The sequence below is a fragment of the Brachypodium distachyon genome, chromosome 4, assembly GCF_000005505.3.
Source record: "Brachypodium distachyon strain Bd21 chromosome 4, Brachypodium_distachyon_v3.0, whole genome shotgun sequence".
NCBI classification, from domain to species: Eukaryota; Viridiplantae; Streptophyta; class Magnoliopsida; order Poales; family Poaceae; genus Brachypodium; species Brachypodium distachyon.
The window spans coordinates 1611961-1637121 of NC_016134.3; the positions used below are offsets into that span (position 1 = coordinate 1611961).

At 45.3% G+C, this 25161-nt stretch overlaps 3 protein-coding genes across 5 annotated transcripts; 1 reads left to right on the plus strand and 2 right to left on the minus strand.

The window, feature by feature from the left end:
• Positions 1-17: 17 nt before the first annotated feature.
• LOC100824023 (protein ROOT HAIR DEFECTIVE 3 homolog 1) lies at positions 18-9052 on the minus strand. Its single transcript, XM_003577614.4, has 22 exons — positions 8711-9052; positions 7571-7637; positions 7246-7348; positions 6547-6617; positions 6139-6202; positions 5973-6038; positions 5807-5854; positions 5661-5723; positions 5524-5580; positions 5272-5430; positions 5070-5138; positions 4905-4996; positions 4413-4491; positions 4019-4184; positions 3573-3697; positions 3169-3431; positions 2995-3091; positions 2754-2912; positions 2561-2665; positions 2190-2284; positions 2001-2097; positions 18-678 (listed from the first exon to the last, which is right to left on the minus strand). The coding sequence occupies exons 1-22, from the start codon at positions 8868-8870 to the stop codon at positions 328-330; spliced, it is 2556 nt and encodes an 851-aa protein (XP_003577662.1). The 5' UTR covers positions 8871-9052; the 3' UTR covers positions 18-327.
• Positions 9053-10246: 1194 nt separating this feature from the next.
• Positions 10247-12421, minus strand: LOC100828648 (protein IQ-DOMAIN 32). 3 transcript variants are annotated; one of them, XM_024462729.1, is made up of 3 exons: positions 11867-12421; positions 11332-11735; positions 10247-11252 (listed from the first exon to the last, which is right to left on the minus strand). In XM_024462729.1, exons 2-3 carry the CDS (start codon positions 11668-11670, stop codon positions 10461-10463), a joined length of 1131 nt encoding a protein of 376 aa, XP_024318497.1. In that variant the 5' UTR covers positions 11671-11735; positions 11867-12421; the 3' UTR covers positions 10247-10460. The 3 variants fall into 3 exon arrangements, with proteins under 3 accessions (XP_024318497.1, XP_024318496.1, XP_014757709.1); XM_024462728.1 differs by having other exon boundaries at positions 11332-11744; XM_014902223.2 differs by having other exon boundaries at positions 11332-12417.
• Positions 12422-19058: 6637 nt separating this feature from the next.
• On the plus strand, positions 19059-24146 carry LOC100833525 (VAN3-binding protein). The gene is made up of 7 exons (XM_003577646.4): positions 19059-19574; positions 20105-20218; positions 22559-22934; positions 23025-23324; positions 23408-23457; positions 23565-23622; positions 23698-24146. Exons 1-7 carry the CDS (start codon positions 19302-19304, stop codon positions 23904-23906), a joined length of 1380 nt encoding a protein of 459 aa, XP_003577694.1. The 5' UTR covers positions 19059-19301; the 3' UTR covers positions 23907-24146.
• The last annotated feature ends 1015 nt before the right edge of the window (positions 24147-25161 follow it).

Here is a 25161-nt window from a genome sequence, read left to right on the forward strand (position 1 = left end):
GCCTAGGATCCTGGTTCTGAGTCTGGCAACCAGTATATATATAGATTGCAAAACTATGACAAAGTCTGGTTGTCACTGGATATGTCCTGGGTTTGAACCGAAGTAGATTCCTTTCCTGTATGTTTCTATAGTTCTTCTATACATGCTGATGCTGATGAAATGGTATTCCTGTCTACAAATTTAGCCATCCTTACAAAATTTCGCGAGAGAAGGGTGCTACATTTATTCTCTCTGGGTATCTACCGACAAAACATCATTTGCTACATGCACTCAAATGCTCATACCTTCCAACTGGACTGTACACAGCAGCTAAACCCCCCTCGGAGATCACACTATCGAGTACTCACTGTGAGACTCGTTGTCAGGCTCTACTGCTCGTCTCGGTTTTTGGACCTCGGTGGATTTTCTGGGTGATGCCATAGGTGACGAGGAGGGTGATGGAGATGACGCTGCTCTGCGCACCGGGCTAAACGGCACGTGTAGCCTCCGCAGTTCGTTCATCGAGCTTTTGGGGCTCAGGAGTAGTGGGGGAGGGGGTGGCTGCGGCTCCGGAGCTTCTGCGGCCTGAGGATGGTGACGCTGCTGCTGCCCTTGTTGTTGTTGATCAGTTGCGACTTTGTTTATAAGATTCTGCATTGTAGGTAGTAGTTTTGCTGAAACAGAGAGGATCCCAGGAACCTGCAGGATAAGATCGATTTAATTTATGTGTCCTCGAAAAAAGAAGGGAGATCAAATCAATTTGTCAAGCGCTATTTCAGAATGACCAGAGTTCACAGCTAATCAAGCAATGGGTTATATTGGATCGAATACATTGTGACTATATGATAAAATATGCACGGTAAGTATTTATCTCAAAGTTCCGATCTGATGTTTCATTAAAAAACAGATGCTGGTGTTGTTTCAGACAGAGGTGATGTCTGTACAAGTTTTTGCTCTGCAAGATAAGCATATCATCAACCTAAACCAAACTAATCACTTTTGACAAGAATAGCAAAATGCACAGGTTACGCAGATATACGCTCATAATACTGTCCACCAACTCACTCCACATGTTCTATTCATGCAGGTTGATGACCTTTTCCTTCAGGTGATTTGAGCACAATACTGAGAACTTTAAATGAATACGCAATCAGCTGCTTTTGGTGCAAGTCAGATAGGTTGACTGGTTAGCATTATGTTCTGTCATCTGCATGGAAATATGAATCTTATGTTTTTCATAATTTTCCCCAAGCCCAAAAAAGAGTATTTGATCCTAATCCATTTTTATCCCTCTCATTCCCTGTTTTCATAATGGCTGTCACTGTAACACCTTTTTTTTTAAGAGATGTCACTGTAACACCTTGTACCATAGGTTAATTTAACACAATTGATCAGGGAGACCCCTCGGCCCTCAGTCTCGCCTACATCAGTTTCTTCTAAAAAAGCAGCACAGAAATAGCTTTGTTGTAGGGTAGCAATCCAATTCTTGGCAAAGTGATCAAAGAAAGTGCAAGGCAGAAAATAAGAAGAGGCCATCTCTACATGGCTAGACCTGGACCAATGCTGTGATTCAGAAAAAGTTCTTGTAAAGTTCTTTTGACAACTGGGGTTGCATTCCCTTGGTTGATAAATCACCACAAATATTGATAGTTTTTAGATTGTCCATGTTTCGCGTGTTGATTCCAGACGTGTTAAGCTTCTTCTTAGTAGTCCTTCGGACTTTTTTCACGCTATTTAATTATTTTTCAGTATAGTCTAGTACGGTCCTCCCCCGCTGTCCTCATAACAAAGTGTTTTTCTTGTTTTGCAAAGTGGTTGCCAAAGTGCTTGCACCGTTACATGTTGCTGTTCCGACCCAACATAGTCGGTAATCAATAGATGTATAGTAATTAGTAAGTATGAATTAGGCATTCGAACGCACCTTCTGTACAAATAACTTTCGGATAAGATTGTACAATGTGAAAAGAAAACTAATGCTATAATTCTTAAGCTCAACTTATAACAAATGTTCAACATCTTACCATGCCATTTTGGAATTCTCTGCCAATATCTAGCTGCACTGCTAAAGCTTTGGTAAGTAAATAACCCACAAATAGCAAGAACAAGTATATGGGATTCCTGCACAGCAGAACAAGAATGTCAGCGCCGTGTTATAGTTTTCAGTTTGTGTAAAGAATTATGGTGCACATTCCAGCCAATGTACTAAGTACCTCAGAAGCGTCATAATCTCATTAAAACCAAGAACAGCAATAGCAACCATCGCCCAAGGAGGAGGCAGTCTGCCATTACCTCGCCTATGAGCTTGCTGGAGAGAGATGAAAAAAATCCAAGTCAAGCATAATAAATACCCACTAGAAAACAAACACCATCAGAAACAGGAATCTACACCAGAAAAAGGAAAACACAATCATAAGTTATCCAATTTATGAGAGGTCATATTTTTTAGGCAATTTATAAGAGGTAATTGAACACACAACTATGGTTTAAAGAGGCGTTCTAAAGAAACAAAAACGTGCTAGCACAAAATCTCTGAATGGTAAATACACCATCGTGACAAAGCTATGTGGTATGAAATGCACACCTGTGTCGATACTGCTTGTGTAATGGTGAACTCAGTTTCTGCTTTGAACTGCTTCCACAGTGACTTGCACTGAGCTGGAGTAATAAGTGTATGCTTTGGAAGAACCTGTTTAAATTGTTTCACAAAATGATGTCTCTTTGGTATAAGCACCTTCGTTTCTGGCCGCATGGAGAACAAATAAACACAAAGCTACCTCTTCCCAAGTAGTTGAAGCAAGTGGGTCGCTATGAGAAGCACTTGAACTCTTTGCTTCAACAGAACCATCCAGAAGTGTTGAGGTGAGCATGTTTTCAATCCTGTCTGGATTGTCATCCCAGCGGATGATAGCTAATACAGACAGAAGCTTGAGAGCCTGCAATGTTAGTGTAAGATCACTTAACAAGAAAACAAAGTGCTGTAGTGTTTGTCATGTTAGAAGGGTGTGGGTCCTATACAGCAGATCGAGCATCCTTTGCTATTGCACGGACATCTTCATTTCCTGTCCAGACTCTTGGAATTGAATCCTTGTCATGACTAAACACCGTTGTAAACCTGGCAATAACGGGAAACTTTATCAGAAGGTTGAATTGATCGGTGCAACGAACGAGGAACACATTTTGTATTTCAACCTCTCCTTCATATGCATCAAAACTTTGCCAGCTTCTTCTTTAGCTTTATTTTCCACTGTACTTTGGGCATAATCCCTTAATTTTGAGACCATTTCTTCTGACAATGTGTTTTCCATTTCAAACCCAGAAAGAGTTTTCAAAAACTCTGGCAGAATGGCTTCTGTCTCACGTTTATAAAGGTTTCTTATCGATGCCCAGGTTGTTTGTCCGGCAGCATCAAAAAGAGACTCCACAGGTTCAACTAGTCCTTTTCTTAGTTTCTCCTGCACGTACAAGTAGCATAAAACATAAATTATTACCATGTGCTGACAAATGCTATCACTTGCCAAAAAATATCCAGAAGCGAAGTATGTATTGACAAAAGCTAATAAGAAAATATTTTCTTCTAGGTTGCCATACTTAACCTTAGCACGGCTTGTTAGTGCTGATAGCTTGCTTTCACGAACTGAAAGTGCATGGTCTTCAATATCACGCCGAACTTTCTCTAGCATTTTAGAGTAGTCCCAGTCTGCCTGCTTGATTGTAGCATCTAGAATAGGAAGACTCGTCAGAATGCAGTTTCAATTTATAAAGGTTTAGTACACCAAAAGAAAGAGGCAAAAAAACACAAATTATGAATTGTGTATCTTATGGGCACATCAAGTAGATATAGGGATAAACTCGTTGCAACATCAGCACATAAGAACGGCTGTAGACAAACTTAATGTACGCATAGCAAATTAAACTTGTTTTTCTTTGCAGGGCACCATACTATTTCAGTACAAGCATGCAACGGTTATTACATCCTTTAACATAAGAGCAGTCCTGGAATAAAAAAATATATACTAATTACCATGTGTATAATTTTTACCTGCACACCCTTGATCAAACTCGTGTAGAGAGGATTCAGTTGTTTCTCGAGCAGCTGCTGCAAAACCTTTTCCACTCTCCAGAGATAGAGTAAGTCCGGTTTTAAATTTTTCAAGAGCCTTAGTACGTAGATGACTCAACATTTTCTGGAATACAGGTTGGACAAGCTGCAAGGAATGTGAGGCAGAATTAGCGACATGACATCAAGTCGACGTAGCAAGAAATGGCACATGCCAAAAAAACCAGCTAGTATTTCACATAAGGAGAATATTTGGATATGCGCTTTAACAACACATGAATTTTCCAGAGTTGCAAATTGGTTACAATAAAAGTAAAACAGTCTACACTATTATTTTGTGATGATAAAATAATATTGATGTACAAGAGAACCTTACATTTAGTATTCTAGATTCCAGCAGTTGTCGTTTGGCTTTCCTAACAGCTTCATCAAAATAGACAGCCTCTTTGTCATACCTAAAAAAATAATGATCCACATCTTAGTTTTATTCATGAACAGAAGTTTACTGTCTTAGCTAGATGTAGGATTCACTACAACCAAGACAAGCAGTAAAGTAAGCAACAGCTAGCTTCAATGCCAGCATTTCAGTGATTCAGTCATAGAAAAAGAAAGATGACAACATCTGCATATGCAATTTGAAGAAACAAAGGGCCAAACTAATATTAATTCGCAGGTATGCAATTTAAAGAAAGAAAGTGTCAATGTTTGCCATATGTTTGACCAGGAATGGTGGAAATTCTAGAGACTTCCTTCGTGAAGTACATGCCTGTAAATCTATTGGTAGATGCAAAGAACATAGAAAGCATATATGTGACCAACTGTCTGTTACTGTACTAACTGCTATTACTTAAATCACACAAGGGCTTACTCTTGCATGTGAACGTCCACAATATAGCCAAGTTTTTTCCCAAAACCCTGTACTGGACCTGTCTGTACAGCATTCTCCAAATCCAGCCATGCCTAAAGATCAGAAACATATTAGTGAACCCAAAACATCTAAGAAGATTAAAGATCTGAAGTGGTGAGTTCTTACTGCATCTGACGTTAGGCTGCCAAACTTCTCGTTTGCAATTTCATCACACCGAACTGTAGCAACCATTACCTTCCATGATGAAGCAAATGGAAACAAATCAACTAACAAGTTTGAGTTATTTGTTGAACAGAATTGTGTATGTATGCTACACAGCAATTTATGCAGACTTCAATGCCCAAAAGAAAATTATGGACCTGCGTACCTTGTGAGCGGGAAGATCAAGATCCTTGTTCTCTCGGATAATTTTCCAAATCTGTTGTGAACTAAACAAAAAACCTGAAGCAGGAACCACTCCTCTCCTATCACCTGCGAGACCTCCTGGTGCAATTGAATTTGCAAACCTTTGCCTAAGTTGTTGAACCTGGTCAAGGTAATAGTAAGGTGATTGAAAATATGTTTGAACTAATCTAAGGTTAGTAAAGTGCTTGAATAAGCTTCGTTATTTTTGAAGTACCTGCTCTCTGAATTGCTCTTCTTTTTCTTCAAAACTGGACAATGCAGTGACTTCCACCTTCATGTTGGCAAACAATATTATGATCAGCAGAAATAATGAAATAAATCAGCACTATATAACGAAATTAGATAGCTCACATTAAAAAATTCACTGAGAGGGGTATCCTTGTGTGCCTCTGGCTTAGGAACCGAGTTCCATATCTGATCAAATCTGTGATAAAATTAGAACCAGAGAAAACCAACAAACTAGTAAACTAAATTAAAATAGAAGAGGATAGCAGCACCTTTTGAATATCTTCCCTTAAAACTGGTTCAAGATGTTCAAGTGGAGTCTGCATGAAAACAATGATGTGTCTGAGATTTGCCTAAGTAAATTGGACTTATTTCCAATAGCTTGCATAAAAGCATTGCATTAAATATATTCAAGGAAGGAAGAGAACAAAGGCAAACCCTGGTTTTATCACGTATAACAAATAAAAGTGTTGTTTTCCGTGGACTGAACAAACGCATCATGACCTACATATCGAGTAATCCGAATGTTACAAGTACATCAGCACTATATTCCAATTTGAAATAAGAGTATAACTGACTGAACAGAGAGGTTACAACTTTGTACCTGAAATACTGTCTTTAAAAGTGGTTTATTGGCAGCTTGCTCCCGACCAATATCATGGCACCACCTAGAGCAGTACAAAAGGTTATACTCAGAGGTCATTCGTGTTTCTTTTCCTGTTTTTTCTGTTCCTGAAGTATTTAGTATTTATCTCCCTCGTTCGGGGCTAAGCGTACCACCTACCGGGCTCTGCCAAGTGCCTTTTCTTATATTGGGTTTGATTCAGTTTTAAAGAAAATATAAGGTACATAGAGATCTAACTTTTGCATAAAACTTGCACAAGGTTAAAATAGAAAGGCAGTAAGTAAATGCATGAAGTAAAGCTGCAACTTATAATCCTTAAGACGAAATTATCATAATATCAAAAGAGGTAGCCAGCATCATATAGTTGGATCATAGAGAATAACTCACATGTTAATCAGAACTATATCTGAAATGGCAAGAGCAAATAACGAACTTTGCTTCTCAAATGCAGTATCATCCTAAAATGAACGAAAAACACAGATTGTCAGAAAGGAAAATGTGCTCGCTAATCTAATAAGCCTCATTCATACACCATGACAACTTCCTTCAACTCATACAAGGTCACCTTTTGAAACACATGATCTAATTATTTAATTAAGCATGTTAAGTTGACTTATGTTCATTGGACGATCAACCACGTTTAATTTCTTGCTTAAAGACAGAACGGAAAGTGGAATGAGTTGACAATGCAATCTATTTGTAAAACAAATTTTGCAAGCTGTTCTGAGATAATGCCATATCATGGGAGGAATGGAGATATTTATATTCCAAGTTATGTGAAACTTTTGTCATATCCTGACTGAGCCTGATGCCCTAACTAGATTTTGAGGTAACGCGGCACAAAAGAAAAAAACAATGGAACAATCTTCTGTTAACATCAGGTATCATCTCTTAAACTTGTCCTGTTCCACGACCCAAGGTTTTCTGGGCAGACACTAAAATTCAAAGAAAGAACTAGAAAACTATTGTATAGTGTTGAATATTTCTAATCTGTTAGGACAGTGTTTAGTCCATTGCACTTTGCTACTCCAAAAGTTTCGCTCAAAGATATCGAACAGGGAAATCTAATTGTGTAAGTAAGCATACCTCTCCTCTTTCTCTCCCATCAGTACCCTCCAAATCCATTACAACAGTGCAAGGCTCGACACCAATACAGCGTGCTATCCAGATGCCTTTGGTAGTTTGGCTCCTAATGACAGATCACAGATAGAACATCAAGATTTTTTTTCCTTCACTGTAAGTCGAAATTTTGAGAGTGTATACTGCATTTGACAGCTTTGATTTCATGATAAGAGGAGGGGAAAGTAAAAGAAAGAGAACTAGTTTCTAAATTGTGTGTTCAGGAGTAAACAAAATAAACAACATGATGCACAGATTTGTAATCATGTGGGTTAAACAAAACTGTATATACCTTCCCCTGAATGCATCCATCTCGTTAAATTTAGTTCCAAAGAGTTGGTTCAATAAGGTACTCTTTCCTGCTCAAAAGAAAAAGAATCGTGAAAATAAATCCCAAATAAGTTCAGAGCTATGTACTGTAGATTGGTGAAAAGGAGAAGACAGTCCAGAACTCACACATATCAGTCAAGAATATATGTTTAAGTTCAGCATTAGGCTATCATTCAAATGATGAAAACAACATTTTACAGTTTATCTTACATAAAAAACAGTTTACAGTTTAATACTATCCGAGGAGAAAAACTAACAACCTCCAAGAAAGCAAGACACATTACTCACAAAATACATCTGTGGACTGTCAGGGTCGATACTATGGGAAAACAATGCCTACATTTGCTTCAGATCCATCATTCATGTCAGCAAGTTCAGGGTTAAAACAAAACATCTATACAAGCACTCTACTTCAAACTAAAGTCATGTTAGTCAGGTAAGGTTGAACATTGCACATATTATCCAAAAATAATACTGCACGGGTCAAAGTGGAAGAACTGGTGAGCGCTTAAAATTCCACCATAAGTAGTTCATAGAAACAGCAATGCCACACACTAGCAATGCAGATTCCGACCAATGTACTATAGAAGCAAACAAGCAACCGTCCTCCCCTCCACACCCCCTGTGAAATTAGACTCATAACTTGCAAGTTTATGCTGTCAGTTTAAGTTACTTTGGAATGATGTACTACGAGTATACGATAATATAACATGTTGTTTCACTGATGAGACCAACTGAAATGCCCGTTATTCTACAGCGGTGGAGCGTCAAAAATCCATCGGGAAACGACCAATGGCAGCGCGCACAAAAACAACGGAAACTTGCATGAACTCGAGCCGACGCTCCCATCCCAGTACGTCTAATCTAACAACGCACCAACGATATCGGTTCGCAGGGCTGATCGATCGACCTAGTGCGGCGCGCCGACCAGAGGCAGGCGACATTGGCCCCCAGAAAAATAGCATCTCGACAAATCGTACGAAATGGATTCACGAGAGGTTGAACATTTGATCAAACAGGTGGCCAGCGCCGCCGCATTCGCCGAGCACGCACCCAACCGAGATCATCGGCATGCGCGCGTGGCGTCGTACGTGGTACGTACCGCTGCTCTGGGGCCCCATGATGGAGACGACGGCGTAGGAGAGGCCGCATCCGGCGACGCCCGCGGCCGCCATGAACCGCTCCGCGGACTCGGCCGCGAACTCGCCCTCGCCGTCGATCAGCTGCACCGCCTCCGCCGCCGCGTCCTCCTCGGTCGCCATTCCCCCGATCCGACTCGCTCGCTCGCTCGCCGGCGCGCGCGGGTGTGGGGATGGGGTGGGAGGTGGCGATCGATGGCTGACCTGACGCGGTCGCTCGCTCCGCCCCCGCCTCGCGCTTTCTCTCCGGCCTCTTCGCCTTTTGCGGGGCACGCCACGGGCCACGGCTCAAGTCGAGAGGCCTGCGAATCTCTTGCGTATAAACCCCCCTCTGAAATGGTTTTTCTTTTGAGCCATGGTAAGTCACGGTATTCACAGTTTAGTCCTTCTTGCATTCCGATTTTCGCCTGGTATGGAGTTCTCAAGTTCGTTTAGCTTGTTTTACGATCCGTCTGCAAAACTTGACCATGAGAACCACTTGGTTAGCGAAATGCTAAAGCAGGCAAGAGCTAGATTATCGTAATCAGACGTAATGTTAAGCGTCATTATGGTTCATGCATGGTTAATTATGCATGCACCTATATGTTTTGAATATTCGAGTAGCTAAATGCTCCGTGAATTGCTATGGAGTTTTTTTTAGAAGATTATTTTAACATTTGTGCAATCATAGTCTCTAACTTTGTGCAAAACAAAAAGGGTATCTCAAAATATACACCAATCGAATAACTCATCTAAAGATTATGGTAAATATGTTTACTGCACTAGAATGGCACGATGTAATCTCAAAACGTCATTAACTAATTTTCGGGCAAGTTAAGATGTAACCTCGGAAAGATTGAACGGACCTCCACCAACTCATATCCTTATAAGAGTACATATAATCTTCATACGGGAGAATTCAGCGACGGGGGGTAAGAAGGACGAGGAGAGGAGGATAGAGAAACCAAAATAATTATGAACTAATCTTTAGAGTTGTAAAACATCTTATAAAAAAGAAACGGAGGGGTTTGAATTCTTTAACAATAAGTAAAAGGAATTAAGGCCTTGTTTGGTTAGGCTTAACTATGACTTTTGACATTTGTTTTTGGCTTTTTGCTTATATTATTGTCTAACAATATCAATTCAAAAGTCAAAAGCCTTATTTTAAGATTTACAAGTCAAAAATCAAAAGCCACATTTAAATCTAATCAAACAGTGCCTATAAGACGTGATAGGTGGATAGTATCATCTCTCGCCAACTCACCTTTTTTAGATATATAGCCGGATGTAAAAAGAAACTGACGGCAAATTTGCAATAAGATTGATGAAACTAGCTCATGTCTCCTCGCTCACCGACGAGGCGGCAAGAACATGAATATCCGGTCATACCGTGGTGTGGGAATTTGAATTCGGTAGTACTCACGGCCAGTTGATCTTTTTTGTTTGAGCGAATCAAATTTGAATTTTTTTTAGAAAGATCTACGTATTTGGTTTCGTTAAGACAACACTTTGACCAATAATAAATTTATTAGTATATGATTTATATAATAGAAAATCACAATTATCAGCGAGAACTTTTGAGAACTTGTTTCAGCGAAACCAAATGCGTTAACCTTTCTAAAAAGAGTGAGTATATTATTCGCGTTATGATTTTGAATTTCCGCCGTGATTTTTGAGCTGGATGTGCTACGTGCTATGTCAGAGCCTTAGCTCCAAGAGATAAGCGGAGAGAGATCATCGTGGGATGCGCGCCGCCGAGGTCACCACAGTGCCCGACGTCGACCCGCACTCGCTGCCGTTGCCGGGGGCCGACGACGCGCCCATGCACTCCAGCCGCGCCGCCCACGGGCACGGCCGCTCGTCGGAGCTCCTCCTCCCGGGCTCGAGCGCGCGCGGCTCGCCGAGGAGGTCCCGCGGGTCGATCGAAGCCCTGCGCGACGGCGACGGCGAGAACCCGGCCCCGGCCCCGGCCGCCGCCAAGGGGTGCCGGTGGTGGTGCTGCCGCGGCGCGCTCTGCGACCGGCGCGCCTTGGCCCGCGACGACTCCGTGTTGGCCATGTAGCTCGCGCGCCTTGGCCCGCCGCTCACCGCCTCCGAGGACGACAGCGCCGACGCCGACGCCGATGCCGATGCCGACGCCGAGTAGTGCTGCTCGTCGTCGTCCAGCCTGCCGCTGCACGTCTGCGCGCTCGCGTCCTCCTCCCCCGACGCGGCCGGCATCGGCATCGGCATCGGCGTCGGCATCCCGGCGCCCTTTGCCCCCGGCGGCGTCGAGCAGCAGCTGCTGTTCCGCCGCTGCTGCTGGTTGTGCTGCGGCGAGCGGCGGCGCCGTGGCGGCGTGCCGGCGCCGGCGTCGTCGTCGAGGAGGAGGCGGAGGCGGAGGTGCGCGGCCCTGGCGCGGCGCTGGGCGGCGACGAGAGCTTCGATGCGGCGGAGCGTGGCGCCCGCCTGCCGCCGCACCAGCTGGCCACGCACCATGGCCTGCAGCTTCACCAGCCCCCGCAGCGCGCACAGCGCCTTCTTCGCCTGCAATTGCACGCGCATAACCCATAGATCGCCATGGATTTCAGTATTTTAATCAAAGGATTTACGGTGCTTGCTTTACCAGGTGAGACCGGAAGGCCGACTGGATCTTGACGGCGGCGGCGATCTTGGCGGCCCCGGGCTCGGGCACGGCGGCGGCGGCGGCGTGTTGCTGGTCCTCCTCCTTCTGCGCCGTCGCGACGCGCGCCGCCTCTGAGAAGCAGTGGGGCGACGACGTGGACGCGAGCTGTCCACGAGACGTCGTGCTCCCCGACGCCGCCGCCGGGGCGCGGCGGAAGCTCCAGCGCCTCTTCTCCTTCGCGGCCGGCGCCGGGGGCGGGCCGTCGCCTTTCCCCGGCCCCTTGTCCTTGCCCTTCTTGCCTGTCAGGAAGCTTCTCAGCCACCTGCCCGCCTTGCCCATCTCTGCACAAGAAACCGCTCTACGATCCTGCTGCCACCACCACCTGCACTACTCTGTTACAGTCTCTGCAGCAGCTTCGTGCAGTCATGCAGAGCCAATAATCAGAAGAAGAATTGAGCAGAACAGAAGCTTTTCAGAAAATAGGAAATTGATCCAACGATCTCAACACGATGGATGGATTCTTGAATCTTGATACCTTCAAACGCTCTCTGCTTGTACAGTTCTACTATGTGGTATGTCCAGTGAAACGAAATGGTCTGTGGAGTGAAATGGGGCTAAGTAAATAGATATTACTACCATATCTGTAATTTCTGTACCCAGCACAAACACAACCAACTGTCGCCTTTCACTGCATAAGTTTCAGAAAAGGGGGAAGTGATTTGTCCAGGCCAATTAGGGCCTGGCATGAGATGGATCAGCTTAATTGCTATTCATGGTGAATTAGTGAGCTGTTACTGAAACCCAAAATTGTCAATGTGGGCACCAGGTCTACAGCCATTTAACAGCAGTAGCATGCAGCACCAGTGGTACTCCTAAAACCTTACTATTACAGAAAGGCAGGCATGGTACACCAACTGCTTTGTGGCTCATGATCCAAGGGGAAGGTTCTACTGTATTGTGGCTGCCCTGAATGGCTGAATGTCTCTGCATCTTTCAGCAACTTAATTTGATCTCACAGAGTTTGTGCCGATAATTCGATCGATGGCTAGTGTCTGTTTGTACCCTTTCTTCTTCTTCTTTTTTCTTTGGGAGATGATCTGTATGTTGTACTGCATGCAGCTTAATTCGGAGCTGTTGCTGCTGTAGGGTTTATGAGGGTGGTGGACGTGCACGCCGAGGGTTTAATGTGCTAGGCTGGACCATGGAAACCCTGTTATGGCAGGGACCAATGGATTGGAGGAGTACCATGTATGTCCAGATGCTGTCCCTCTCATTCAAGCGGGGCAATGAATCTGTTGTTATGATCCGGTTTGAATGAGAAATTTGAAGGCAATGAGGCATTATTTCCCTTCACAAATTCGACCCTTCTTTTGCTAGTTTTTAAAACGTAAACTAGTTAGCAACTCGAAAATAGACCTAATCCGTTTTTTCGTCGATGTCAAGGGAGGCTGGTTTGCTTCGCACCAATGACAATGGCGTCGGCACCTCAACACTGTAAGCTATCTAACCAATTGTCGGATCTGTTTTTTTTTTTAGCGAGGATCTCTTTATATACTCTCTCCGATCCATATTAATTGTCTCAAATTTGCCCAAGTATGGATGTATCTATGCTTAAAAAACGTTTAGATACATGTAATATTTCGACAATTAATATGGATCGGAGGGAGTGTATTTTTCTTAGGGGAAGAGCGAGGATCTATTTATATAAGCCACTGGAAACTGACGGGGTTTAAGCCCGGCCGGGCCGCGATAGAAAAAACAGAAGTGCGGCGGCAGGCCTCGGCCAGTGAGTGCTCTGGTGCCAAAACGGGCCCCGGGGGGTGTCGTAAAGCCCAGACGAGGCTGTTTCGTCGGTACAGCGGGCGTCGTCCGGCCCAATGGGTCGTAAGCTTTACTTGTTCTAGCCAAGGCCTCCCTCAGCTGTCGGACGGTCGGACGGAATCAGAGACATCAGCACGATAGGACGTGACCGGGCCGGGGCCTGGTGTACTGTGCCCGGGGGATGCAACCGGCCGGCCCGTCGCAATCACGCCACGGCCGCCCGGGGCCGGCCCAGCCTTGAGACTTGAGAGGCCTTGATCGTGCGAGGGCAAAGACAGGCGCGTTCGGTGTTTAGCCCAATTTTACCGTACCAAATATTTGTCCTCGATTTTACTACACTCCAGTATTAACTTAACCCCCTGTGCGTTTCAAAAAATAAATAAATAATTAACCCCCTAACTGGGTCCTGGTGCTCCTTGATTCTGTTAAGGAGCTTACCAGACAAAGATTGCGCTTCTTATGGTGGAGAGCTCGGCAGCTCAGGAATGATTCAATTTTTGGAACCGGCAGAGGGCTTCTGTGGAGGAGTCTGCCGTGTTCATCAGCTGCTATTCACAGGCGATGGAAAACCTTAAAGGCGATGATGACGTGCTGCTCCAGTGCCTCGACGTCCCGGTTGATTCAAAGGAGTTGGCTAGGCCCGAGCACCGTCACCAACGTCATAGCATTCCGGATATGGACACCAGGGCGATTCCGGCTGATCGCTGGAAGCCGCCTGAACAAGGATGGCTCAAACTGAATTTTGATGCGAGTTTCCTGCCGGCCTACTGGGGAGCTGCTCTGAGATGTAGCAACGGAAGTGTTGTCACCTCAGCCTGGGGTGCATTAGGTTCCTGCTCGTCGGCCCTGGAAGCAGAAGCTAATACATGCTTGGCGAGCATCAGAGCGTGCTTGGATCGTCAAGATGCTTCTCTCATTCTGGAGAGTGACTGCCAATCTCTGGTCAGGCATCTCCGAGAATCGGCGGACGACCGCTCTGCCCTTTGCTTCCTCTATCGAGAGATTCGTCATGTCCTTTCTTTGTTTGGCAACTACAAACTTCTTTGGTGCTCGAGATCAGACAATACGGTGGCTCATTGTCTGGCTCAGTTCGATAGAGAATCTTGTTCGACGGGAATGTCAGTTGGCCTGCCTCCTGATGTGGAGCAGGATGTAACTCCACAGTTTTGTAATCTGGCACTCTTTTCTTAGTTAATGAATTTGTCCCGTTTCAAAAAAATGACAGTACAAGTTAGAAACGTGTTATCGTCATTAGTAATATGTTCACTCTTAATAGGAGCAGATAGCATGGTTTAATTTCCGCGTCTTTGGTTTTTGTATGTCTGTTTTAAAATTGCTAACTCAAATTGCGTGAAACTTGTCAGATATGCAATATGACGAGCCATGAACGCAATGTCAAAAGTTTAGCTTGATCTGACGACATTTGCCCCCTGAGATTGGCAATATCATCGGACCGCGCACCTCTGAAAAAACATTCTCAAATCCAGTACTTGAACCACTTAGATGCGTTTGGTACTGAGGTGTGGATTATGATAATCCAGTTTTTCCAATCGGTTTTTGTCTATTTACGCGTTTGTTTAACCAACTTTTTTCTGATTTTATGTATTTGTCAACGGCATATTATAAAATAAGTTCAACGCAGCATAATTCAGCAATGCCAAACCAAGCTTCAATTAATCTTTAGACCAAGTGCTTAAAGTTAAATGCTTTGAATGTGGAACAAACTCATTAAGAACCATTCCCATTCACCAAATTGTGTCTACAACGAATAAGCTTGATTATCAACATAAAGCCACCAATTTGGATAGAACTTTTGCTTCCTCTTTTCTCCCTTCTGTTCCCTTGGATGTATGTACTGTTCTCACCAGCTCTATCTCTTGCCCCCTCACAACAGACTAACTTCCTAAAAAGGGAACTGAACTTATTGGCCCAACACAAATTGATGGCTTGATCAACCACGGTGTCCTCCAGCTTCTACCCCGGTTTTGAAGTTGGTCGAGCGACTTCTTGCTTCCAATGTAGGGCTCCGGTGAGCAAGATTAGATGATTGAGAGCCACGTTAATTAGCACACTAGACGGAATGTTGTCTCGTCTCTCGTGTTTGTAATATCTCTCGCATGTTCGATCTCTGGGTTGTGTTGGGGGCGTGTATTAATTATCACTAGCTAATTATTTGTACAAAATAGAAGTATAAATGTAGCGCGTGTATTATCATTTATCACTGACTAATTATTTGCACTCGTCGCAGGATAGAACCGAAACATCTACTGGCAGTGCTACTACATCTACGTGTGGCAGCATATATACTGCAGGGAGAGCCTCAAGTTTAACAACCCAAGAAGAATCTTACATGCATTACTACAAAACAGTGCATATCTGACGAGACATTAGTGACGGGCCTTTCGTGCCCGTGGTCGCGTCCACGACCGTCACTGATAACCAATCATCATCAACAGGCATGGGAGGCCCGTCACTCATGGTTAAATATGAAAAATAACAAAATTCAGAAAAGCACACATAGTGGTGGGCTCAATATCAAGGCCCGCCACTGATGAGTCCTGAAGACTTTTGAAAATTGAAAAATCATAACTAATTCATAAAAAATCATAAAAATGTGATTCTTTTTTGCTAAAGTCTTAGTTTTTCTTGCTTGACATGATGGAACAATAATATCATATGTTAACATTTAAAAAATGAACTATGTAGTACAAACTTGTTATTTTTCACACTTAGAGTTCACTTTTTTTTCCTAGATGATAGAAGTTTTGTCAAAATAGTCCTTTCTTTGGCATGGATTCCTTATATGTATATTAGATGGAAGGAAAAATGATGAACTTGAGTTTTGATAAATGCTCAAAAACATTCTTCACAAAATGGACTATTAAGTATGATTGTTTATGGTTTTCAAGCCAAATGACCAAAGTGACTACCTTTATGTGCCATCGTTCATGATGTAAAAAAGTTGCATTTTGCCATGACAAACAATGTCAGAGCTTATTTTGACCACTAAGCCATTAAGATAGGTTGAAATTTTTTAAGAGAGATGAGAAACACAAACGAAGAACAAAAAAAGTTAGACATTAGTAACGGGTTTTGAAATTTCGCCCGCCACTAATAGACTATTGGGCCTGCATACAAATTTCGGCCCAACAATTTCCTATATAAGGACAAACCTAGCTAACCCACATCCACTCTCTCCTCCCTTCGGCCGCCACGCAATCTCCCTCTCTCCCACGATATCTCTCAAGTCTCAACCGAACTCTCTCCTCTCCCCCAAACTCTCTCCTCCCCTCTCTGGATCTAGCCCTTCTCCGGCCGAGTCCTCCGCCCTTCGCGCCCTCCTCCCTGCTTCGTGCCGTCGACGCCGGCCATCGTCACATCCGCCTCCACGCGCCGCCGACCCGGTTGGATCCGGCCTCCCCCGCCGCCACCCGCCGCGCACTGCCGCCGGTTCCGGCCGCCGGTACCCTCTCTCCCGCCGGTAAGTCTCTCTCTCTCTGTGATTGATTTCTCGGCCGTTTGTTCCAGGGACGGATTCGGCGTTCCCCGGCCTCTACATCGCCGGATTCGGCCTCCCCCCACCTCGACGCGCGGATCTGGCGTTCCCTGCCCTTGACCAAGGAGCCGCTGCCATGGAGGGAGGCGCTCTCCTCTGCCGCCATACTGCCATGGAGGGCGATGTGGCTGGATCAGGCTATGGAGAGCTTCGGCTTTTTTTTCGTGATTTTTTTGCGATTTTTTCCTGCTGTAATCCATGATCTGGGATGCTTATTAATCTGTGATTTGCGATATGTTCTGGTCGGCAATGATGAAAATATGCAGGCCTGGCGATCTATGATTTGTGAAATTCGCAGGCCACGGGCCTGCTTTTCTTTCTGTTTGCAGCCAGCTAGCTAAGGTAGGCCGATGGATGGAGACCGTGAAGCGAACCCCCATTCAGGGCAACACAGCGAAACTTGTCTCTGGTTGCGTGCTTGCTTGCATTTGCATCCTCGATCATGGATGATTTGTTTGTAGCCAGCACCACCGCCAAGAAACGCCAAACATTTGGGTATGCACTTTTGGCCTAAATAAACACACGCTTATAATTGGAACACATAAGCAAAAATGAGCAACTCTTCTCTGCGTACTTTTTTTTTGGTCATGTATGATTTTTTGATCAAAAAGCCTAACTAAACGGGTGCATCTCGAAGGACATTAAGCTAGAGGTGAAGCTGGTCGCCGGAGCGATAGCTAAATGCTCAAGAGAAAATCAATATTTTTTTTGCCGAATGTGACATCTTCGCCCTTCCATCGATCATTCATATTATGTCGACGTGCGCTATTCATCGATGGAATTGGCGTAGACCGTGAAGAGGAAGACTGATATGCCCATGATGTGAAGCACTATGAACATAAGCTGATGACCTAGCGGATGAAGAGGAGAGGGAACTAGAGATGTTCATGGTGCATGGTCGGAAACCGGTATTTGATGTCCGATTACATATATACGTCTGTCATTCTATACAACCGCCCAGAATGTCCAACTATTTTTTTCCGGAGTACAGGTGTGATTAAGATAGTGTCATAGCAAGAGAACTATACAAGTGCTATCTCGAGAAATATAATTTGACATAATACTGATTTGACTAGTAGTATGAATTTTTAATGCTTCACTCGTGATGACAATGAGGTATATACTGATTTTATTTTGATAATATAAGTTGGAGAAAACTCCAAAAATAACAAAGGTAAGTGCATTATCGTTGAGACCTAGGTAAATGAAACGTTATGCATGCGCATCTGGCTTGTCACATCAACATCGGAAGTTGAAGTGAGTTTTTAAACTTCTCTTATACCTTTCTCGGTGAATTTCTCACGTATGGTTGATTCATGAGGTCAAACTACACTTATGGAGCCTAACGTGCGAAGTTACGGGCTATAAGGATTTACCATTTTCCCACCAAGTAGATACCCTTTTTTATTATCTTACATTTTTGAAACAATCCCTCAGAAAAGCCTCCTGTGAACCACCTTTCGTTGACCTCAGTTCTCCCGCGTCCTATGGCATGAGGTCCTTTTGTGGGTCCGCTCCATATGCGTCCCGCCGACCGCCGGCGAATGTTTCTCAGCTTGGTGGCAAGAGTCCATCCGCTCCCCCCCCCCCTCCGTTCGGAAGGGCACTGCGTCTCTGGTCATGCTTACGGCGTGGTCAATCTGAAAGCACCGCAACGCAGCTGTCTTCCATAATGCAGCCCCCAACCTCGCGCTCTCTCCTTAACCTGGTCAAGACTGATGCTAAGAGTTGGGTGAGTGCGGGAGCTGCAGGCCTCGGTGCGATACTGCCAGTAGACTCTAGTTAGGCGCGTCGTGTTGTGTTTCGGGTGTGGCCCTTTGTGGTCTTGTACATAAACTTTCTTTCTATCAATGCATTGGGACGCAAAGCTTTTGCGTTTTTTCGAAAAAAAAGCCTCCTATTACTTTTCACCTCTCTCCACCGTCGCCAATCGTTATCCTTCAATTTCCCCCCTCCTCTATCCACCAAAACCGTCCTTATGTTACCTCATGTTGCTATGGATTTTGCATAAGCTCCGACATAGGCTAAAAAAAAAGCATGACTATTCTTATTCAAATCCGACCCTTTGTTACCATTGTCCGTGGCCCTTCCCCCTCCAACAGGGGCAGTGGCCCAAGACGTGAAGATCTTTATTGCTAAATTTTGAAGCATTTTAAACCCGAACTGAAGTTTTTTCTCCTTAATTTCCAACCCGCAGCACACACCCTGAATTACACAAAAACAATAAAAAAAAATCCTGCCATGTTAAACAAACCAGAAACGCACAAATGGACCAGTGATTTTCCTCAGTCAAGTCTCAACCTCCAAAGAAAAGGCCAATAAATACCCAGACAAACACCAGCTTAATATAGTTTTGAAAAAAAAACAGCTTAATATGACCACAAACGGTTAACCCCTCTCTCTTCTCCCTCTCCACACAAACACACACTCTCTTCTATAGTCTCCTGTTATAAAACCACCCACTTCCCCCAAAAGAACCAAAGCTGCAGCATTTACCTCCGCTTGGCTTCTTCCCCTGCCGGCCACCTTTCCGCCGTGCTCCCCACACGCAAGCGGCAACCGCCATCCATCCAGCCAGCCAGCCGCGGCGGCGATGAACGGCTCCGGCAGGGGTACCGCCGGCGGGGAGCCCCGATGGCCGCCGGAGCGCGACCCGCTGGAGTTCCTCTCCCGGTCCTGGAGCGCGTCCGCCGCCGACGTCTCCCGCGCGCTCGCCGCCGCAGCCTCGCCTCTCACGGCCGGCGCCATCGCCGAGGACGCCGCCGGGGAGCTCGACGACGCCGGCGCCGGAGCCGCCGGCAGCTCCTTCTCCTTCGCCTCCGCCGCCACCTCGCACCTCATCATGGACCGGATCATGTCGCACTCGGTCCGTCCCCTCCCCCTCTCCCTTGACTTGGCCCCCCTGTTCTTTCTTTATTAACAGAGATTATCCAAGCCGGTCTTTTTTTAATTCAACTCTTACGCAGAAAATTTCCTCCCAAAACCTGCCTGTACGTCTGCCGATTTAATTTGATGCTTCTTGCTCAATCAGCCAGTACAGATTTCTGTTGATTCCAATGCTGTATTTCAATCTTCGCAATGATTTAGTACTTGCTTCCTTCTTGAATGCCTTGTGAATTCTGGTCCATCGTCCATGACTCGTGAATCCCCTGTACTGCTGGAGTAACGTCAGGACAAGGAGAAGCAGCCAAAATACGGGATTTATTTTTCTTGTTCTTAAGTAGTAGTAGTAGTAGTAGTAACCGACAGTCTTTGTTGGTTGTTCAGCTGAAATCTCATCTGAGGATCAGACTCTATTCAGACCAACTTTTCCTGCTCAATTGGTTGCTGCAACTGCAATTAGCAGCAATGTGCAGAGGTATTACGTGCTGATTATATCTTGTTTTGCTTGGGCAGCAAGAGGCGTCGCCGCTGACCTCCGGCCGCCTCTCCCACAGCAGCGGCCCGCTCATCGGCGGCGGCTCGCTCTCTGACAGCCCGCCGGTCTCGCCGGAAGTTGACGACAGCAGGGTATGTACCTAGGATCGAATTATTTTCTTGATTGGCTAGAACTAGAATATGGTTAATCAATACTCATTCTGCAAGATAATACTAATATTCTGGCTAATTCTCAAGTGGTTTACTTCTGTGTCACTGTCATGTGTCGGTCTCCAATGCATGGTAAACAAAAAGGGAAGATAATGTTTCTTTTACCAATTCTGTGAACCCTGTATGAGCTGGTTGCTTATGTTTTGGAAATGGATCTTTGTTTGTTTCCTTCTTTTTTATGTGGAGCACACTTGGTGTCAAACAAACTTGTGGATACATCAAGGGATGGTTTGCATAGTTTAATTTTTCTTGGGGTTCTAACCTTTGTGAGCATGTCTAGCTAGCATTCACCAAATTGGTGTTAGGATTGTTTTAGTAGTACAACCTGTCAGACTGGTCTGGTTGGGACAAAATCAAAAACACTCCTTGCAGGCCTGCAGCCTTTTCTTGGCACAGACAGATATGAAAAGGAAAACTCATTTGCCTTTCTCACCTTCCAATGGAGAACTGTAGTCTCTTACATTCCATTTCTCTGTAAATTTACATCTCACAATTTAACTACTAGAGCACATGTCAAAATCGTTTAGAATTTAACAATACATGTATGGAAATATCTTCTTTTGCCTCATTTGTAGCAAATACCCCCCCCCCCCCCCCCCACCCAAAAAAAAATAAAAAAATTATGACCCTTTTTTCTCCACGGTGCTTGTCCACTCCATACTGTAGCAGTGTGCCTTTGTGCTCTCACGGCAATGATTACCCATCTTCGTCTCTTTGCAGTTCATAAGCATGCCTACAAACTTTTAGTTCTTTACTCTAACAATCTGGATCATGCCGTTGCAAAAAAAAAAACAATCTGGATCATGCCACCAATTAACAGACATGTAACAGAAAACATTAGGATGGTCATAAAAGGATTCAGCAAGTTGGACCAGGCAGGAGACTGGGCTATATCACCTGACAAATGCATTATTTAAATTCTGAAATTGGCCCTTTGAACCCAGATTATAAGAGAAAAATCTGAAACAATCTATTTAATGATGGCATTTAATGTTTTTGATACCTTCTCTCTCTTTACCGATATCTTTTCAGAGGAAAGATTCTTTCTTAACTTCCCTGAGACAACAAATCAAGTGAGTGAGTGAAATGACTTCAGTGTGCACTGTAGTACTGTACTACAGTATGTCATCAAGTCAAGCTTTTGGTCTTGGTCCAACACACCCCTCACATGATACAGACTACAGAGGTCATGGTCATGATTTGATTAGCAATAATAAGGCACTTTGGGTGAAATCACTATGACCATTAATTCATTTCAAACTGAAGAGAAGAAAGAATTGAGAAATGACCCTGTACTATACTATTGGTGTGTGTGGGTGTGGCCCTGTCTGCCCTGTTTGCTGCTGTAGCTCTGACCAGAAAGAGTTGAAAAGAGAGAGGGGATGTTGATTTGATGGTCTTTGGTGGCTTGCTTGCTTGCTTTGCTGTGCAAAAGAAGCTTTGATTCTAGCTGCAGTTTCTGCCCTTGCTCTGCCACTCTGGTCTCCTCCTTGAACTCCTTCCCCACAAGCAAACACTGCAACCTGTCCCAGTGCCCCCCACAGCCTGCCCTTCACTGCTGGTCTGCCATTCTCTCTAGATAAAAAAGCAGCACAGCACAGGCTTGCTGCAGCCTGCAGGCCTATGCAGCTCGCTCTTGCTTGTCTTGCTGCAATTTGACCTTTTAGTCGCAGTTCTTATCCCTAATCAAGCATTATTTTCACTGTCCCAGCTTTCTGTTCCAGTATACTTCACTAATCTAATGATGCGTCCTTTCTTATCTGCTATAAGTAATTACAGTAGAGTGTATCTTGTTCCCTGCATAGTGGCTCCATGATTATGTTCTCTGTCTGTCAGTGGTCTGTGAGTGCATTAACCCAGGGCACGCGTGCCTCAGCAATTCATCAATTAGACCTAGAAAGACCCTAGATTAAAACTAACTCCATTAACGGAGGGAGCGAAGGAGCACAATTATTTGTGCTATATACCTGTCAGTGCACGAATCATTTCGTTGCTACAGTGTGTCTTAATCAGCCTCGTCTGGCCGGATGGATCGATGCCTTGTGTCTGTCGATTCATTCAAAATCTGTTCTTGGCACAGTTCCATCCTCATTATTGATGCATACATATAATATGTAATTAGCTTAAAAATGTGATAAAATATTTAGTAGTACTAGGTAACAAAAAAATGCATTTTGATTGAGTTATTGCAACCATCTTAAAGGAAGAAAAGGGTGATTAGTGATGAATTGGATGCTAATTAGTGGCGGCGAAAACTTGCAGTTTTACAGAGCAGTGAGCACGCCGAAGGCTCTGCCGCCGGCGCGTGGGGGCAGCAAGACGGTGGGGCGGTGGCTCAAGGACCGGAAGGAGAGGAGGAAAGAGGAGACGCGGGCGCACAACGCGCAGGTCCACGCCGCCGTCTCGGTGGCCACCGTGGCCGCGGCCGTCGCCGCCATGGCCGCGTCCGCGACGGGGACCGGACGCCGCAGGGACGACATGGCGGTGGCGTCCGCGGCGACGCTGGTGGCGGCGCAGTGCGTGGAGGCGGCGGAGGCCATGGGCGCCGAGCGCGACCACCTCGCCGCCGCCGTCGCGTCCGCCGTCAGCGCCCGGACCCCCGGCGACATCGCCACCATTACCGCCGCTGCCGCCACCGGTGAAGAATCGATCCACTCACCTTCCAAACCCAAATTAATCGAATTCCTCATCAAATAACCATGAGCTTCTGTTTGTTGATGATTGGCAGCACTGCGAGGGGCGGCGACGGTGAGGGCGCGGGTGGCGAAGGAGGCGTGGAACGTGGCAGCGGTGATCCCGGTGGAGAAGGGCGCCATGGGAGCTCACAGCCGCGGCCACAGCCATATCCAAATGCATGGAAGCCAGAGGCAGCAGCATCACAATGTGGGCAGCAGCAACAGCAGCAGCTTCAGCGACGACCTGCCGCCGTCGCTGGACCAGGACGTCGACGAGGAAACCAGCTTCCTCGGCATCGGCTGCCAGGAGCTGCTCGCCCGCGGCACCGAGCTCCTCAAGCGCACCCGCAAAGGTACCGCGTAGCTCCGGCAAATCATCGATTCCTCACAGCCGTGTTCTGAATTGTACTGATGGATGTTGCTGATCATGTTGCAGGATCGTTGCATTGGAAGGTTGTCTCGGTGTACATCAACAGGAGTGGCATGGTACATCTCCTTACCTGTTATTCTTGATCTTGTGTTTGTATAACAGAAATTCTGTAATTGATGTCTGAAGTTCTGAATTGTTCGATTCGGGGTATTGATTTCTGCAGGTGATGCTGAAGATGAAGAGCCGGCATGTGGCAGGGACCATCACCAAGAAGAAGAAGAGTAAGTGTGCATCCATGGCTAAGCTAGTAGCATGCTCAATGATGACATTCACTGACGCCGGCTTTGTGCATGCAGGCGTGGTGGTGGACGTGTGCAGAGATGTGGCGGCGTGGCCGGGCCGGCACCTGCTACAAGGCGGAGAGCACCGCCGCTACTTCGGCCTCCGGACAGCGGAGCACCGGGTGATCGAGTTCGAGTGCGCGAGCCAGAGGGACCACGAGATGTGGACCAAAGGAGTGGCTCGCCTCCTCGCCATTGTCAACGGGCGCAAGCGCTTCGCTTGACGGTGGCACGCCTCAAATGGCCGGACGCCGGTGACGATCGATCATCCGGCGGGACATCATGGACAGCTAGCGGTGCAACCTTGTGATCTGAGTGACCTGACTTAGTAATGTGTTCTTGTAGTTGTTCCCTTTTCTTTGTTTTGATCTCCTTGAAGTTTTTCTTTCTTACTCTTGTTTAAACTTGATAAGGTGTGGCAAATGGCAATTAACACAATTCACAAGTGCTTTGCTCCCATGTTATTTAGTGGTTTCTTCACTGTTTGTGGAACATCATGGGCAGTGTCACTGTACCAGGGTTTACTGAGAATCTTGGACTCGCTGCCTGCAAGGTCAAAAGCAAAAGGAAAAACTGGGTTGCCATTGACACCTTGACATCATCTGCCCTACCATCCTTAGCTCATGGGCACTAATGATCAACAAATGGGTCTCAGCTAAGCCAGGACATGGACCAACTTGTGTCCTGCCACTTTGAATTGAATTGCTGGGTCCCTTCTCTCGTGTGATCTGCTCTGGATGATTGGGTGGGGCTCTGTTTATCTGTTTGCAACAACTCTGCATCTATCTGCTTGTGTGTAGCAGCAACTGGAGGATAATTCTATGTCCTGTTTGTTACCCCTAACTGTTTTTGAGGATTCATTCATGGATCCCAGCCCAGGACCAGAGCTCTGAATAAGGCTGTTGCTGGGCAGTTTGGTGTGCATGCACAGGACACAGGACCACACATTCTCTGCATCATTAAGCATTTAAGCTGCTGCACTGGCCACTGTTTGGTTGCTGTCATGGTTAGTGAGAGGAATCATGTTCCAGGATGATTCAAACTTATGGATATAGAAAACCATAATGCTAGATTGATAAAGTGTGGAAACATTTTAGTCCAAACAGTTTGTTGGGTGCACGCTCTCCGCAGTTCCCTCATGTGGGTACCGACCAAACATGCCCTAGACCCTTTTACCGGTTATCCCACTAAAAATGCCTTCAATCTAAGCAGAACCTTAAAGGGAAAATCAACCTGTTCATGATTAGTTAAGTTTACACTGCAAAGTGTTACTATTACATCTTGGACTGATGTGAAATCCTTTTTTTTCGAGTGTCCAAAGATCGCGAAAACATCGAATCCAATGAAGTTACTACATGCTTTGACACCCATCTCAAGGCTGCAGTAAAGCAACAAGGATTGATCCTTGCCTTGCGCATGGAACTTAACAGAATCGCAGCCTAATACTACTAAGTAATAATTTAGGGCTCTCATCAGAGA

What these genes read in the sequence shown, in the direction of transcription:
- LOC100833525 (XM_003577646.4), top strand. Translation starts at nt 19,302, where the DNA reads ATGAACGGCTCCGGCAGGGGTACCGCCGGCGGGGAGCCCCGATGGCCG. An exon ending in CCTCAAGCGCACCCGCAAAG is followed by an intron (nt 23,325 to 23,407) that starts GTACCGCGTAGC and finishes ATCATGTTGCAG; the next exon opens with GATCGTTGCATTGGAAGGTT. An exon ending in ACATCAACAGGAGTGGCATG is followed by an intron (nt 23,458 to 23,564) that starts GTACATCTCCTT and finishes TGATTTCTGCAG; the next exon opens with GTGATGCTGAAGATGAAGAG.
- LOC100824023 (XM_003577614.4), bottom strand. Translation starts at nt 8,870, where the DNA reads ATGGCGACCGAGGAGGACGCGGCGGCGGAGGCGGTGCAGCTGATCGAC. An exon ending in CTCTCAGTGAATTTTTTAAT is followed by an intron (nt 5,581 to 5,660) that starts GTGAGCTATCTA and finishes GCCAACATGAAG; the next exon opens with GTGGAAGTCACTGCATTGTC. An exon ending in CTTCAACTACTTGGGAAGAG is followed by an intron (nt 2,666 to 2,753) that starts GTAGCTTTGTGT and finishes CAATTTAAACAG; the next exon opens with GTTCTTCCAAAGCATACACT.
- LOC100828648 (XM_024462729.1), bottom strand. Translation starts at nt 11,670, where the DNA reads ATGGGCAAGGCGGGCAGGTGGCTGAGAAGCTTCCTGACAGGCAAGAAG. An exon ending in CGGCCTTCCGGTCTCACCTG is followed by an intron (nt 11,253 to 11,331) that starts GTAAAGCAAGCA and finishes GTGCAATTGCAG; the next exon opens with GCGAAGAAGGCGCTGTGCGC.